General features: G+C 45.8%; 2 protein-coding genes across 4 annotated transcripts in view; one reads left to right on the top strand and one right to left on the bottom strand.

Moving 5' to 3' along the window:
• gabra5 (gamma-aminobutyric acid type A receptor subunit alpha5) overlaps positions 1-16,673 on the top strand; it is a 92,372-nt gene that overhangs the window by 30,380 nt on the left and 45,319 nt on the right. For both annotated transcript variants that reach the window (XM_038817637.1, XM_038817638.1), the window contains exon 6: positions 5,358-5,440. In XM_038817637.1, coding sequence (XP_038673565.1) covers positions 5,358-5,440 — 83 coding nt within the window. The remainder of the gene's footprint in view (positions 1-5,357; positions 5,441-16,673) is intronic.
• Positions 1-16,673, bottom strand: part of gabrb3 (gamma-aminobutyric acid type A receptor subunit beta3) — a 628,623-nt gene that overhangs the window by 596,849 nt on the left and 15,101 nt on the right. The window lies entirely within an intron of this gene.

The following is a 16,673-nucleotide window of genomic DNA, read 5'->3' as shown; positions in this document are numbered from 1 at the left end:
GTGCCCTGGAATAAAAAGCTTGAAGCCAAGCTGATGATGCAAAGAAAGGTAGGAAAGTAAGCTGTGAAGAGGACACAAGGAGGCTGCAAAGGGATAAAGAGAGAGCAAAGAACTGGCAAATGGAGAATAATGTGTGAAATGGTCATCGGAGATTCAGAGGGAGCTCAGTGTCCATGAATCGCAATAGTATTTAGGTGCAGCAAGTAATTACGAAAGCTAATATATTGTTATTGTTTATGGAATGTAAACAAAAGTAGGGAGGTTTTGCTTCAGTTGTACAGGGCATTGGTGAGGCCAAATCTGGAGTACTGTGCATAGTGGTCTCCTTATATAAGGAAGGATGTAAATGGGTTGCAAGCATTTCAGCGAAGGTCTACCAAACGAATATCTGGAGTGGGCGGGTTGTCTTAAGAGGAAGAGTTGGACAGGCTAGGCTTGTATCCAGTGGAGCTTAGAAGAGTAAGAGGTGACTTGATTGAAGCACAAGATGCTGAGGAGTCTTGACAGGCTGGATGTGGAGAGGATTTTTCATCTTGTGGGAGAATCTAGAAATAGGGAATCACTTTTTAAAAATAAAGGGGCTGGATTCTCTGCAACCTCGCGCCACAATCGCGGCCGGCGCAGGGGCGGGGAATCCAATTTGACGCAGAAATCGGGACTGGTGCCAGTTCGCCGATTCTCCGGGCATCGAAAAGCGGCATCACCGGGGAGTACGCTGCGCCGCCTGGGGCCATTGCCAGGGGCCCGCTCCAACGTCTTCCGCTCCGAACCGGCCGAAGACCCGATGGCGTGGATCTAACCGGGTCCTGCCGGTTGGGACACCGCGTGGTGGTTGCGGACTGAGCCTGCGGCCGCCCTGATCGGGGGTTGGGTGGATCGGAGGGCCTTATAGGCGGCCGGGGTATGTTCGTGCGGGGTTGAGGGTCGGGGCCACGGCCGATCAGGAGATCTCCTTTGTGGGTCCGAGTCCGCCATGGCGTATGGCGCGGCCGCTGGAAGCCACCGCCGTGCGCTCGCGCGGCCTCTGACCCAGAAGTGCGGGGACCAGAATCTTTAGCAAAAGCTGTGAGATTCACAACGGGTCCCTGCTAGGCCCCCGCAGGGCTGGGAATTTGAGTCCCCTTAATCCAGGATTTTCAGATGTAAAACTGTACCGTTTTGACGCCAACGTGTCATTTTAAAATCTTCTGGATTACTTTCAATAGCAACCAGGGGATAGATGCTAATTCCAGTAGGCTCCAGGCAAAACCTGGAGGGTTGGCAACCTCATGAGCAGCGTAAATGAGGCAGGATGTGGCTATTCTTGACACTGAATATGACAGATCCCCTGAAGAGAGGCTTCCATGGGGAAGGGAAGAAGGTGAGCAGATCAGTGAATGGAGGCAAGACGTTTGGGATGTGAATGAGAGCTGGGTGAAGAGTATGTAGATGACAGGCTTAATTCAACCAAATGAGAACAAATTCCCACAGCGAGCACATTTAACCGCATTTTTCCCAGTGCTCGTGGGTGGCACGGTGGCAAGTGGTTAGCACTGCTGCCTCACAAACCTGAGGTCCTGGGTTTGATCCCGGCCCCGGGTCACTGTCCACGTGGAGGTTGCACATGGAGACTCCCCATGTCTGCATGAGTCTCACCCCCACAACCCAAAAGATGTGCAGGGTAGGTGGATTGGCCACGCTAAATTGCCCCATAATTGGAAAAAAAAAGTATTTGGTACTCTAAATTTATTTTAGAAATTTTTTTTCCCAGTGCTTTCAGACCAGGAAATACATGGCTATGCAACACAACTCACATTGTACAAGGGCCCTGACACTGCCAGCTTGCCTAGGTGGCACCAGGAGTTCCAGGGCACCTCCTGCCCAAAGGGGATGATTTGGGGGCCTCTGATCCTCTTGGAGACCCCCCACGAGTGCCGTTCCATCTGGTCTCCATTTGTAGGGACCAGTGCTGAATGGCACTCGCCCAAGGTATCCGAGGTGAAGGGTATGAATCCCAAAGGTACCTTGGGAAAATGCATATTAGAGTGAGACGAACTGCCTCGCTCTAATATGCAGATTTGCCAAAAAGTGATCCCGCGGGATTTATATTGCAATATCTCGTGAGGTTACATTGAATCCCGCGAGGTGTTGCGGGCCGGGTAGATCCCGGGAGCGGGGTTTCCCGGCTTTTATCGCCCACGCTGCACCGTGGCGAGCTGTTTTTCAGGCGCAGGGTGGCCATTGGATCGTACCCATCATCTTTCTAGTGGGAAGGGCAAGGCATAAATGAGATGGTAAATGTAGTGGTCATGTGCGTAAGCAGGACGAGGAAATGTGTGGCCCAGTGTCCTTTCTCAAGTGTAACGTGGCCTAATAAGGTACCAAAATGGCAGGAAGTGTAGGCATGCTTTAGCCATGCCAGAAGCAGAAGAAAGGTTGTTTTCATATGCAAATCAGGGATCTCACATTTGCCTGAAGCCCCTGTTCCAGCATTAGCTTTCCTTGATGCAGCCAACGCCATCGTGGAAAACTAGTCCTTCTCAAGGTTAGTCAACCAAGAAGGTAAGTAATAGAATCCACAGAATCCCTACAGTGCAGAAGAAGACCAATCGGCCCACAGAGTCTACACCGACCCTCTGAGAGAGCACCCCACCAGGACCACTCACCCACCCTATCCCCTGTAACCCCACCTAACCGGCACATCCTTGGAGTGTGAGAGGAAACCTGAGCACTCAGAGGAAACTCGTGCAGACACGGGGAAAATATGTAAACTCCACACAGGGAGTCATCCAAGGCCGGAATCGAACCCGGGTCCCTGACGCTGTGAGGCTGATGTGCTACCCACTCCGAGTGCTCAGGTTTCCTCACACTCCAAAGCTGGTTAGGTGGGGTTACGGGGGATAGGGTGGGGGAATGGTCCTGGTGGGGTGCTCTCTCAGAGGGTCGATGTAGACTGTGGGCCGATTGGCCTCCTTCTGGACTGTGCCACCGTGCCACCCTTTTGTCCCGAAGGTGGAGCCAGGAGGAGCAAGGTGTACTCATCTTAATCCTACATTAGTGGACACTATGGCTGCTCCTGACCACAAATCTGACTGTTTACCTCCTAGTGGCCATTTTTTCTTCACTTCTTGCACTTCAGCCTGCCCGTTAAGTGATTTATTCCGATTGATCAATTTTAACAATATCCCTTCATTCTGATCTTGTGTTCTCTGTACACTTTAACACAGTCCAATTCGATATATTTCACAGATGGTCAGTGTGACGTTTTTTTTTTCAGCGTTGCATCAGCACAAAATGGGTTCCTGCAGAAATCAAGATGCCCAAATTGAACTATGTGGCATGAACTACCTGGCGAGAGATTGGTCCATGTCACTGCAAAAGAGACATGGCAGTTGACGCTTTTCCTCTTGTACTCATCAGGCCAGTCCCATGAAAACCAAATTTCAAAGGGAAAAACAATGTATGCTGCACAAGAATAGCATGTCAGATTGGTCGAGATGTTGCCATGGTGAATACAGTAGTGGGATCTATTGGCCCCCTTGCTATTGTTTTTGCAATGTCTGTACATTTCCCATTTGCCTGCAGAGGGGATGATCCCTGCATGTGAACCTAGGTAGCTTCTCGCAAACACAAGTGGACTACGTTGTGATTTGATAAATATTAAATTGGTTGTAGGTATGTTTCTTAGCACACTCTTGTTTTCAGATATTTCAGGTTGATAGTGAGGTGCTGTTTCCCTTGGCTGGGGAATCTAGAACGAAGGGGGCGCAGTTTCAGGATAAGGGGCCAATTTATTCAGGAATGAGCTGAAGGAGAAATTTATTCACTCCAATTATTGCGAATCCCAGAGGGTTGCGGATGTGCCATCACTGAATAAAGTTGAGGCTGATCTTTGAAGGAAGCGAGAGGCATGGGGAGAGGGCGGGGAAGTGGACTTGAAGTCCAATGTCAGCCCTTGAATGGCAGAGCAGGCTCGATGGGCCATATCGTCGATGCCTGCTCCTATTTATCTTCAAAACCAGGCCTGTCTTCTTGAGTTTCCTTTAATTTAGTTGCAAATTGGCAAACATAAAATCTGCAATAAACCAGAGCATTCAGGCAGGCTTTTAAAGTTTGGTTTCACATTTTTTTTAAAGTAAGTGAAATTTGATTGAAAATGGATTTTTCACAAATACCACAATGTCAATCCACCACCTGAGAGTAAACTGATTTTTAAATAACTGAAAAATAAGCTTTTAAAGCACAGACCGATCCTTTTTCCATTTACATTGGGGGCCTGTTTAGCTCACTTGGGTAGTCAGCTGGTTTGTGATGCAGAGCAAGGCCAGCAGCACAGGTTCAATTCCTGTGCCAGCTGATGTTATTCATGAAGACTCTGCCTTCTCAACTTTGCCCCTCACCTGAGGTGTCAGCTCTCCCCCTCAAAGAGGGTCATCTGGGACTGTGGTGACTTTACCTTTAACCTCAGGAAATATTCAAATGATTTGAAAACATAGATAATGTTTTGAGCCCAAAATGACCAGTTTATTTTTTAGGTTAATTATCAGAAACTTAATCCCAGCGCTGGGTGACGTGTCGTTCTCGGACATGACTCTTTAAAAAAAAACATCCACCACAAATGAGTTGCACCGAATGCAATTTGTGTTTAAAATTATTTTGCACCGATTTGCTTGTTATGTTTTTTAAAAAGGCAATGCAACCGCGTGGAACCTCCAGGCCAAAATATTTAATAATCGGCTTTGTGATCCAGCACTCGGAGAGAATGGACCAGCAATTTGGGCAATTACGTAACCCTGTCTCTAATCCATTCTCTGTGCTATTGCAGTCTCCCTGCTGGGATCAGCCCAACTCTGATATTATCCATATTCCTCCTGTCAGCCTAACTTGGTAATTCATTTGTAAAAGGTCACATTTATTCACCTACGCAGAGAAGTGGATTCGAAACTCGTCACGGTCAATATGAAAATGAAATCAGTTTTGCTTATGAATAAATCTGCTAATATGGAAAGCTATACTGAATGACCCAGTAAATTTGATGCTGATAAAGAGAATCTTCAGTTAATTAAAGCATTTGGTTCCCATTTTAATTTTTGCTTGGTTCGCGAACACATCTTAAAACCTCATTTATCATTCAACACAGTTTCCATAATAAAAAAAACACAAAACTCTGATAAAACAACATTAATTTGAAATTACTGTATTAACCATGTTAATGTATATTGCTCAGAAGGGCAGCTAATCGGGAAAAGTTGAATCCCAATTAGCGCTGATGAATGATTCAGTGAGTTACATTATCAAACAACCGCCTTCATCAAGTAGCTGCAAGAAATCTGTGGAATAGATGCAACATTATTGGTGTTGTATGTTCTGTTTTACAGGTTAACCATTTCTGCAGAATGCCCTATGCAACTAGAAGACTTTCCTATGGATGTCCATGCTTGCCCCCTTAAATTTGGAAGCTGTAAGTGTCTTTGAAATTGTAATTGAAAACAAAACTGAATAAAATGATCGAGCATCAAAAAGTAGTTTAGCAATTGCTCTGCATCATGTTTAGAAAAGACAGTGAGGTCTGTATCTGAATTAGAGCAAGGTCATCCTCCTGTATGCAGTTTGCCCCATTTGTTTTCATTTTCATTCATCACCAACAAGGTGACTCGCCCAAAGAGGAACAAGTACCTCCTGTGTATCCAGTTCAAATGCAAGTTGCAATGGTGAATGTTTATTGCTACTTTTCTGGTGAACGTTTTTCATTCATTGAGAAATCTAGCTGAATTGAATAGATTTTTTATTTATTTATTTAGATTACCCAATTATTTTTTCCAAATAAGGGGCAATTTAGTGTGGCCAATCCACCTACTCGGCACATTTTTGGGTTGCGGGGGCGAAACCCACGCAGACACGGGGAGAATGTGCAAACTCCACACGGACAGTGACCCAGATCCGGGATCGAACCTGGGACCTCAGCGCCGGGAGGCAGTTGTGCTAACCACTAGGCCATCGTGCTGCCTGCTGAATTGAATAGATGAGATAAGTCAACAAATGAAGAACTGGGATACAAATATATTGATTAACTGGATCGACACCAGTTGGTGAAGTTAAAACTTAGACAACAACTTTACTGGAGATCATAGAATCTAAAGAGCATAAGGAGGCCATTCAGCCCATCAAGCCTGCACCAGCCCTTGGAAAGAGCACCCTACATAAGGGGCAGCATGGTAGTACAGTGGTTAGCACTGTTGCTTCACAGATCCAGGATCGCGGGTTCGATTCCCGGCTTGGGTCACTGTCTGTGCGGAGTTTGCACGTTCTCCCCGTGTCTGCGTGGGTTTCCTCCGGGTGCTCCGGTTTCCTCCCACAATCCAAAGATGTGCAGGCTAGGTGGATTGGCCATGATAAATTACCCATTGCATCTAAAAAGGTTAGGTGGGGTTACTGGGTTACGGGGATAAGGTGGAGGTGTCAGCTTAAGTAGGGTGCTTTTTCAGGGGCCGGTGCAGACTCGATGGGTCATATGGCCTCCTTCTGCACTGTAAATTCTAGGATTCCATGATTCTATGAAGCCTACGTCTACACTACTCGTGTACCAGCCATTCCCTTTTATACTATTTTGAACGTGATAAAATAACAGAAAATAAAAACAAATGAACAAAATCTGGGAGAAATTCTATCCCCCATTCATCGGTATTAAAGCGGTCAAGGGTACATGTACTATGTGATTGCCATGCAGCCTTGACAATTTAATTAAGAAGACATTGACAAGAGGAAGCACAAAATGTGTGGTATTAAATCGAGCTTGGCTGATCCAAGCTTTGTGGCTACCATTTTGTTTTAAAGGGTGGGAAATTCTGGCCTTTCCCAGCAGTGGGCTTTTAAAAAATTTGTTCATGGGATGCAGATGTCGCCGGGCCACAGTTTGTCATGCACTCCGAGGACACTTAAGAGTCAACCATATTCATAGAATTTACAGTGCAGAAGGAGGCCATTCAGCCCATCGAGTCTGCACCGGCTCTTGGAAAGAGCACCCTACCCAAGGTCAACACCTCCACCCTATCCCAATAACCCAGTAACCCCACCCAACACTAAGGGCAATTTTGGACACTAAGGGCAATTTATCATGGCCAATCCACCTAACCTGCACATCTTTGGACTGTGGAGGAAACCGGAGCACCCGGAGTAAACCCACGCACACATGGGGAGGATGTGCAGACTCCGCACAGACAGTGACCCAAGCCGGAATCGAACCTGGGACCCTGGAGCTGTGAAGCCATTGTGCTATCCACAATGCTACCGTGCTGCCCTGCACGGGACTAGGACTTGCTGTGGGACTGGAGTCACATGTAGGCTAGACCAAGTAAGGATGGCAGATTTCCTTCCCCACAGGACATTCGAGAACCAGATGGGTTTTTATGACAATCGACAATGGTTTCATGATCACCATTAGATGTTTAATTCCAGGTTTTTATTGAATTCAAACATCACCGTCTAATGTGGTGAGATTGAAACCCGGGTACCTAGAATATTGCCCCGAGTCTTTGGATTACTAGCTCAGCGGCAATTCCACAATGCCACTGCCGCCCCACCATCTTCTGCCGGAGACTATCCACCCGCAGTGGTGTCCCCGGTGAACGGGACGGAGGGGGTCACGCAAAAAGACCGTAGACATCAGTGGGAGCACAAGATCTTGCTGGCAGCAAATGGTGAGCCCCCTCTGTTGTGAGATAACAAGGGAGGGTGGTGGTGGAGGAGCGAATGATGGCTTTGATGTCCCAAAATGCTCCACATTTAATCATTGTTTTTATTTGAAGAGTCATTTACAGCACAGGAGGAGGCCCATCCAGTGTGTGTCAGAAAGGACGATAACTCTGGTTAACTGTGGCAGCCAAAAACAAAGCATCACAAATTTATTGTGCACATTTTGAGCTCCTCACATTATTGCAAGGTGCCTCACAGACAATAAATTATTATTGTAGCATGGTCAGTGATGATGTATAATCAAATAGGTGCCCAATAAAGTCCCACAAAGATCAAAAGGCCGAAATCACCACTTAATAAGTTTTGGTGGTATTGGTTGAGGGACACATGTTGGCCAAGACTTCGGGAGAAACCTACATTTGTTTGGAAAGTGTTGATTTTAAAAACCCATTCCCAGCAAGGATGGGGCTCGGGAAACCCCTCCTTTTCCAGGGCTTCTCTCACTCCCCACTATCTCGATCCCTATTGGAATGCTGACTGATTCCTGTCTGGTACAATCCAAAAGCTCAATTTGATGAAAAATATGTTCAGAAGAATGAGATTTAATAATCAATCAGTTGCTGGGAGATCTGCAGGTCTGAAAAGAATGATTTAGGACAACGGGCCTTGGTTTTACTATACAGGAGGCACAGGGAGGTGGAAGCACATTTGAGGCTTCGACGAAACAGCAGGTAAAACTTCAGCTGAACTAACAAGTTAAAAAGGAAATTAGTGGACTGCAGAAAGGTGAGGGAAAAACAAAATAAATGAAAACTTGTCCAGATTACGACATTAATGGCGTGCATTACAAACCGAGTGGAATGTTAAGAATAAAACTCAACAAATGAAAGACAATGAGGTTCACCTTTCTAACTTTAACATTTATGGTTTGTATAACATTTGAGGCAATGTTTAAAATTAGGAGCCTACAAATCTCTTCAATTCATCATTTTAAACCAATGGTAAGCTTGATCAGAGTTTATTGAATTGGAGTTGGGTGCAGACAATATGTAATATACAGAGGCAACCAGTGAGTTCCCGGCATCACCTCTTTTCAGGGAAGGCCACCTTGTGCCACTTGGGCATTTAACAAGCCAACCTTTCTCCCCAGGGTCAAGAACCCCAGGGGCAGAAGCCCTGCCCAGGAGCGACTGGCCAATCGGAGACCAGCACTCCTTAGCACCACGGCAGAGGACTGGCTTCTACCAATAGTGTATCCACCTGAGACCTCGGATTAAAGAACAGCCCTGGCCTTGGTGAGTGATGATAGGTGAGGTTGTATCAGCAACAAGGGACATCACTGGCTCTGAGCAAGCCTTTTCCCTTCCTGATGCTGGGTCCCTAATGATTGTGCCTTTGAACAAGGGGGTTCCTCCACTGGAGTCAGCAAACTAACATGTCAGGGTTTGCTCGTCAAGCTTCTTGCAATGGCGAATATAAATGGCCCTTAAGTCCCGAAAGACGTGTTTGTTAGATGAATTGGACATTCTGAATTCTCCCTCAGTGTACCTGAACATGCGCCTGAGTGTGGCGACTAGGGGCTTTTCACAGTAACTTCATTGCAGTGTTAATGTAAACCTATATTAATAAAGATTTATTTTCCTTAATTATCCACTTAAGAGCCTCAGTTGACAGTGAGCCCTTCCCACCTGGGCTTGGGGTGCAGACAGGAAGATGGTGTAGTCCACATCTGTCACTCACTTCTGATTAAATGCACCGCCCCCCCCCCCCCCCCAGCCCCCCGCCCCACTAATCCTGGGGGCATAGGATACCACCCAATGTGATGCATCACAAAACCTTGACACAGGAGAAAAACATATTCAAGCAATGGTTTAGATTCAGTCAGAGACTGGGGCAGGTATAGAGGACTGTAGATGCAGTAGTAGAGGAGCCACAGCCTTGGTCAGTGTGCAAAAGGTATACAATGCCATTGTGAATGGCAAAAATAACATTGCAGCGATGATTAACAAATGGATCGCAGACTTGTGGTTTTATTTTCAATACTTTTTACGGGATGTCGGCTTCACTGGCTAGGCTAGCATTTTTTTCCCATCCCTAATTGCCCTTGAGAATGATGGTAATGAGCTGCAGTCCCTGAGGTGTAGGTACACCCACAGTGCTGTTAGGGAGGGGGTTCCAGGATTTTCACCTAGTGACAGTGAGAGAGTGGCGACATATTTCCAAGTCAAGATGGTGAGTGACATGGAGGGGAACGTCCAGGTGGTGGGATTTTTATGCATCCTCTAACCTTGTCCTTCTAGGTGGTAGCGGTCATGGAGCGTGTGCTTGAGTCTCTCTTAAGAAAGTGGTCAAGGCCTGGCATTTGTGTGGTTCAAATGTTACTTCCCATTTGTCAGCCTAGTCCTGGACATTGTCCAGGTCTTGCTTCATTTGCATGTGGACTGCTTCAATATCTGAGGACTCACGAACGGTGTCAGCGAGAATCCCAACATGTGTCCTTCTGTTGGAAGGAAGGTCATTGATGAAGCAGCTGAAGTTGGTTACACTCTACCCTGAGGAACTCCTGCAGCGAGGTCCTGGTACTAGAGTCCATTCAGGTAGGTTGAGTGGGAATATGATAGAGGAGAGTGTAGTCACAGGAACAGATACTGTACTTTGCAGCCCTAACTGAGAGTCCCGAAAGTAGTTACCTGCGGAGTGCCAGGGTAAAGGACAGCTATAAGGAGAACTGTAAGGGGGAAGAGACCAGGCATTGTGGTCCACTTGGTAACGAATGATATTAAGAATGAGCTTCTGCTGATGCAGCTCAAGGAACCAGACTACAAATTACAAAGCAGAACTTCAGAGAATTGTTTTTTTAATTTGTTCATGGGATGTGGACGTTGCTGGCTGGGACAGCATTTATTGCCCATCCCTAAGAGCATTCAAGAGTCAACCACATTGCCGTGGTTCTGGAGTCGCCTGTAGGTCAGACCAGGTAAGGACGACAGATTTCCTTCCCTAAAGGTCATTAATGAACCCTCAACAAATGTTTCAAACGTGAGGTAATGCCATTTGGTAAGTCTAGCATAGAGGGGAAATATACCGTAAATGGCAAAACTCTTAGGAATATAGGTGGCAACACAAGTGGACAAGGTAGCCAAGAAAGCATGCAGAATGCTTGCCTTCATTGGACGGAGCATGGAGTATAAAAACAGGCACGTCATGATGCAGCTGTATAGAACTTTGATAACGCCGCACTTGGAATATTGCGCATAATTCCGGCCGCCACACTACCAGAAGGTTGTGGAGTCTTTGGAGAGGGTGCAGAGGAGGTTTACCAAGATTTTGCCTGGTGTGGAAGGTGTTAGCTATGCGGAGAGGCTGAATAGACTCGGACTGTTTTCATTAGAACGACAGAGGATGAGGAGTGATATGATAGAGGTCTACAAGATTATGAGGGGTATGGATAGAGTGGATGGGCAGGCATTCTTTCCCAGGGTGGAGGGGTCAGTTACCAGGGGGCATAGGTTTAAAGTCAATGGGGCATAGTTTAGAGGAGATGTGCAAGACAGGTTTTTTACGCAGAGGGTGGTGAGTGCCTGGAACGCGTTGCCAGGGGAAGTTGTGGAAGCAGATACATCAACAGCATTCTAAAGGCATCTTGACAAATGCATGGATAGGATGGGCGTAGAGGTATACGGAACAAGGACGTGCTGAGGGTTTTGGCAAAGGTATGGTGTCATGACCAGTACAGGCTTGGAGGGCCGAAGGGCCTATTCCTGTGCTGTATGTTTTTTGTTCTTTGTTCATGATCACCTTTAAACTTTTAATTCCAGATTTTAATTTAATTCAAATTCACCGTTTGGCATGGGGGGGGGGGGGGGGGGGGGATTCGAACAAGGGTTCACAGAGCATGAGTCTAGGTCTCTGGATTACGAGCCCAGTAACAATGCCTCAGCAATACACTGCCTCCCTCTATTATTGCCTGAGCCACATTCAAATTGGCAGAGGGACAAATCTACTTCAGGTTTAAATGAGCGGATAAAATTATGGTGGGGGAGGCAAGGGTTTCAATACTATAGGCACTGACAAGTGTTGGACAAGAGAGCCATCCATTGGGATGGACTCCATTTAAACTGTGCTGGAAAACAGGAGAAAGCAGGAAACAATTGTCCCATCCATCTGATATCAATGCTAGAATCTATTCCCAAGGCAATAGGTAGGGCAATGTAATTAGAGAATGTCACCACTGTATTGTTAAGGGGAAATTGTACAAATACATTAGAGTTTGCATGTCTGCGTGGGTTTCCTCTGGGTGCTCCAATTTCCTCCCACAAGCCCCGAAAGACGTGCTGTTGGGTGAATTGGACATTCTGACTTCTCCCTCTGTTTACCGAACAGGCGCTGGAATGTGGCGACCAGGGGCTTTTCACAGTAACTTCACTGCAGTGTTAATGTAAGCCTACTTGCGACAATAAAGATTATTATTATTATTGAGGGGCCTCTAGCAGGTTAGATACTAGCAGGTTAGTACAGTATATTAGTAGGGATAGAGAATTGTCCGATCAGTGGGCCGGCCTCTCCAGCCCCGGCCCTATTTTGTTACGCGGCCGTCCCCTGAACCCTCACACTATGTTGCGTCGGAGCCGGCGGGTTGAGGAAGTCCCCCACGGATGCGCGGGTTGGCGCGGCGTCACTGCGCATGCCGCGGGTAGGCGCGGTGCCCAGTTGGTGCCAGGAAGGGAGGCTGGAGCGGCATGAACTGCTCCAGTGCCATGCTGGCCCCCAGTGGGGGCCAGAATTGGTAGTGCCCGCGCCCGTTTTGCGCCGTCGTGACACGCGACGGCGTTCACGACGGCGCGGACACTCTGCCTCCATTTCGGTTAATCCCACCCATGGGATTTTGAAAATAATAAATGTTGCATTCAGAGATGGAAAGCATTTTTTAAAATTTGATAAATGATTTGGATGATAGTTTGTGAATTAATACAATAGGAACATAAGAACAGTAGGCCATTCAGCCCCTCAAGCCTGTCCCACCATTTAATGAGTTTGTGGCTGTTCTGTGGCCGAATTCCATAAACCTGCCTTTGGCCCATATCCTTAAATATTTTTGCTTCACAAAAATCTATCTATCTCAGATTTAAAATTAACTAGCTTCAACTGCTGTTTGTGGGAGAGAGTTCAAAACCTCTAACACCCTTTGAGTGAAGAAGTTCTTCCTAGCTTCTCTCCTGCACGGTCTAGCCCTAATTTTGAGACTATACCCCCGGTTTTAGAATATGCAACCAGTTGAAATAGTTTATCTTACCTACCCTGTCTTTCCCTGTTAATATCTTCAATACTTCAATCAGATCACCCCTTAACCTTCTAATTTCTAGCGAAAACGGGTCTAATTTGAGTAACCTCTCCTCGTAACTCAACCCCTGAAATCCAGGAATCATTTTTGTAAACATATATTGCACTCCCTCCAAGGCCAAAATATCCTTCCTAAAGTGTGGTCCCAGAGATGCTCACAGTACTCCCAAGTGTGGTTGAACCTGGGTTTTGTATAGCTGCAGTGTAACCCCTGTGCCTTTATTTTCCAGTTCTCTAGATATAAAGGCTGGCATTCCATTAGCCTTTTTGATTGTTTTCCGCACTAGTTCCTGGTATTTTAAGGACCTGTGCAACTGAACCCCCAATTCTCTTTGGACATTCACTGCAGCTAACCTCTTTCCATTTCAAATGTACTCTGCTCTCTCTTCTTTTTTTTGGCCCAAAATGGATAGCGTCACACTTGCTTATATTCAACTCCATCTGCCGCGATTTTGTCCATTCACTTAGTCCGTCAATATCTCCATCTAGGCTGTCTATAATGCCACCTAACTTGTAACATCCGCAAATTTCGATATACGACTTTCTATGCCATCATCCGAGTCATTAATGAATGGTGTGACTAATGAATGCACAAGAACATTTATTTTCTTGTACTTGATTATTTCTCAATCTAGTCAGTACAATTAAAATTGGTGGTAAGGCATTAAATATTGAAATGATTTGATTTATTAACAGGAATCACAGACCTGAGCAGATTAATTCTCTGGGGATATATTTGAAGTGATATTTCAATATTCTGAATGGAAAAGGTGCAGTTTCTTACTTTATAAGTGAAAACATTTAATCTGTGTTCCAAAACCTAAATTAAAACACCCGATGAAAGGGATCACTTAAAAAAAACGTCAATCCTCCACTAATGAGTCATTGGGTACTTTCATCAGCTAGAGTCACATCAAACCAGAAAGATCAGAAGGTCTCTGCATCCATATTAGCTGTGACAGCTGTGAAGGTGCCACGTTTGGCTTCAATGCCCCTGGAGGATGTTGTCATTTGAGGGGGATGCAGTGGCGTAGTGGTAGTGTCACTGGATTATTAGTCTAACGACCTAGAGTCATCCTCTGATGACCTGCTATGGCAGATGGTGACATTTGAATTCAATTTTAAAAATCTAAAGACGACCATGAATCGATTGTCGTAAAAACCCAAAAGGTTCACTTGAATTCTGTCATCCTTACCTGGTCTGACCTACATGTGACTCCAGATCCACAGCAATGTGGTTGACTCTTAAATGCCCTCAGGAATGGGTAATAAATGCTGGCCCAACCAGCAATGCCCACATCCCATGAATGAATTTTTATTTTAAATGCACAAGGAATATCAGATTTGTAAGTGTGTCGTACAATCAAGTCTTATTTTCACTTTTTCTTTTGAGCAGCTCTGCTTCTGATGTCTTTGAGCTTTCTATCTATGTTTATCAGTTCTTGTGCTGGTCTAAATACATGAACCCACAACACATTTGCACACTCCCTTATGGTGGCTCTATATCATCATATCGACACGTTGGTGCCTTTATATCATCATAACAACATGACTGAGGAGATAAACAGGCTAGCTTTGTTACTGTTAATTACTACCAAGAGATCCCTGCGAGAAACATCGGCTAAGATCAGTATACGGTTAGTTCCGATTTCCTTCCACAATTGAGTAATCTGTTGCATTGTTGCAGCTAAATGATAAGAGCATGGCATTGGACAGCTGGCAATACTATCGACCTGTATTCAGATGGAAACAGTAGCCTAAATGTTCCAGTTTAGTCACAGATCACGAGAAAACTGTGCAAATCTCAACTGAATTACATTCTCCTGTTTGCATGCAATCCTCCTTTGTCAGCCAACATCATTATTAATAAATACTGCAGATGCTCGAATTATTAATAACTCCAGATGCAGCTCTGAAAAGTTCAGAACATAGAACATACAGTGCAGAAGGGGGCCATTCGGCCCATCGAGTCTGCACCGACCCACTAAAGGGTGCCCTTCAAGGCCAAGTACAAACTAAAAATGGAAAGTGATGCTGTTTAATATCAAAACCAGCCCACCCTTACTTTGGCTTAACATTTTAATGGCATTACCTTATTATCCTTATTATTGTAATGTTCTTTGATTATGCTGATGTTGAATCTTGATGTGCTATTGTTAACAAAGAACATTAGACTTTGTTTTACAACAAAACTATTTATTAATAACACTACTCGAAAGGATTACTACAATGTTTAAAATCAATACAGTTGGAAATAATGGTCTAACATTAACTTACACTAAGATACTACAGAGCTACTCTAATATGTGACTGCTATGAACTCCATACTAACACTTTGGAACACGTAGGGCGTGATTCTCCGCACCCGGGAGAAATCGTGAGGCTGGCGTCAAAAACGGGCGGGTTTGACGCCAGCCTCCGCCCCCCCCTGACCGGGAACCGATTCTGGTCCCCGGTCGGGGCTAGCATCCCGCGGCCGTGAACTCAGGCGTCACGGGCTTAACGAATTTTGTTAAGCCCGCTAGCCAGAGTTAGCGACGGCTGATGCATCAGATGACGTCAGCCGCGCATGCGCGGATTGGACGACTCCAACCCGCGTATGCGCGGATGATGTCATCACGCATTTGTGTGAAACCCGCGAATGCGCGGGCCGGTATGCCCCTCAGCCGCCCCGCGAATGGATACAGTGGGGCGGCGGAAGGATAAAGAGTGCGTGGGGTAAGTACCCACTGCCCGCGATCGGTGCGCACCGATCGCGGGCCCATGGCACCCTTGGCACGGCCGTGGTACTGCCGTGCCAATCCCCAGATCGGGACTTTACGGCCGTTTTTATGAACGGTCAGACCAGGTGTGTTTGACGTTCTAAAAAACGGTCGTAAAGGCCTTGGAATTCGACCCATCGGCCAGCTGAGAATCGCTGCTCGCCGTAAAAAAACGGCGGGCAGCGATTCGTGTCGTGAGGCGGGCGGGGGGGGGGGGGGGGGGGGGGGGGAAATAGCGGGAGGGCGTTGGACCAGCGTGGCCGTAAAAATTTACGCCGCCCGCTATTCTCCGCACCGTCATGAGTGCGGAGAATTGCGCCCATGGTGTGTACGGGTCATGTGCCTGCATACTCTCACCACCTGCTGGTCAGATGCTAGAACTACAGCAGTAAAACATCTAACTTATAATACACTTAAGATGATGATGATCTACTCATACTATATACAGATGATAGTCTATCTATCATCATAATTATAATTGGGCAAATTAACTGTCAATCAAGAGGAGCCTTTACTCAATGAGCTACAAAAGCATTTATTCTATTTTTGTACTAATGCCTGATGTTGAATCTGGTCTGAATGCAACATTTATTATTTTCAAAATCCCATATGCTTGTACACAGAAAATGGAAGAACTGCTGAGCAGTTCAGACAGTATTAAAACAAGATGAATTATTATTCAGGCCACCAAAATGCCTCAATGAAGACTGGTGAAAATGATTAGCTCCTAGCCGTTAATCTCATGCAAATAGTTAAAATATTTAGGTAACTAAATGGAATTTTACACAATGGTGAAATTCTCATACAAAAAGCTGTCAAGCTTGTCACTGAAACTCTCTGTTAATTTGTTGTCTCCCTCCTTCCACCCACCCCAATTTTCTTCATGTTGCTGCACAGCAT

This window comes from Scyliorhinus canicula, chromosome 14 (assembly GCF_902713615.1).
Source record: "Scyliorhinus canicula chromosome 14, sScyCan1.1, whole genome shotgun sequence".
In the NCBI taxonomy this organism is placed as follows: domain Eukaryota; kingdom Metazoa; phylum Chordata; class Chondrichthyes; order Carcharhiniformes; family Scyliorhinidae; genus Scyliorhinus; species Scyliorhinus canicula.
Note: the sequence above shows the minus strand (reverse complement) of the source record. Positions and strands in the feature narration are given on the sequence as shown.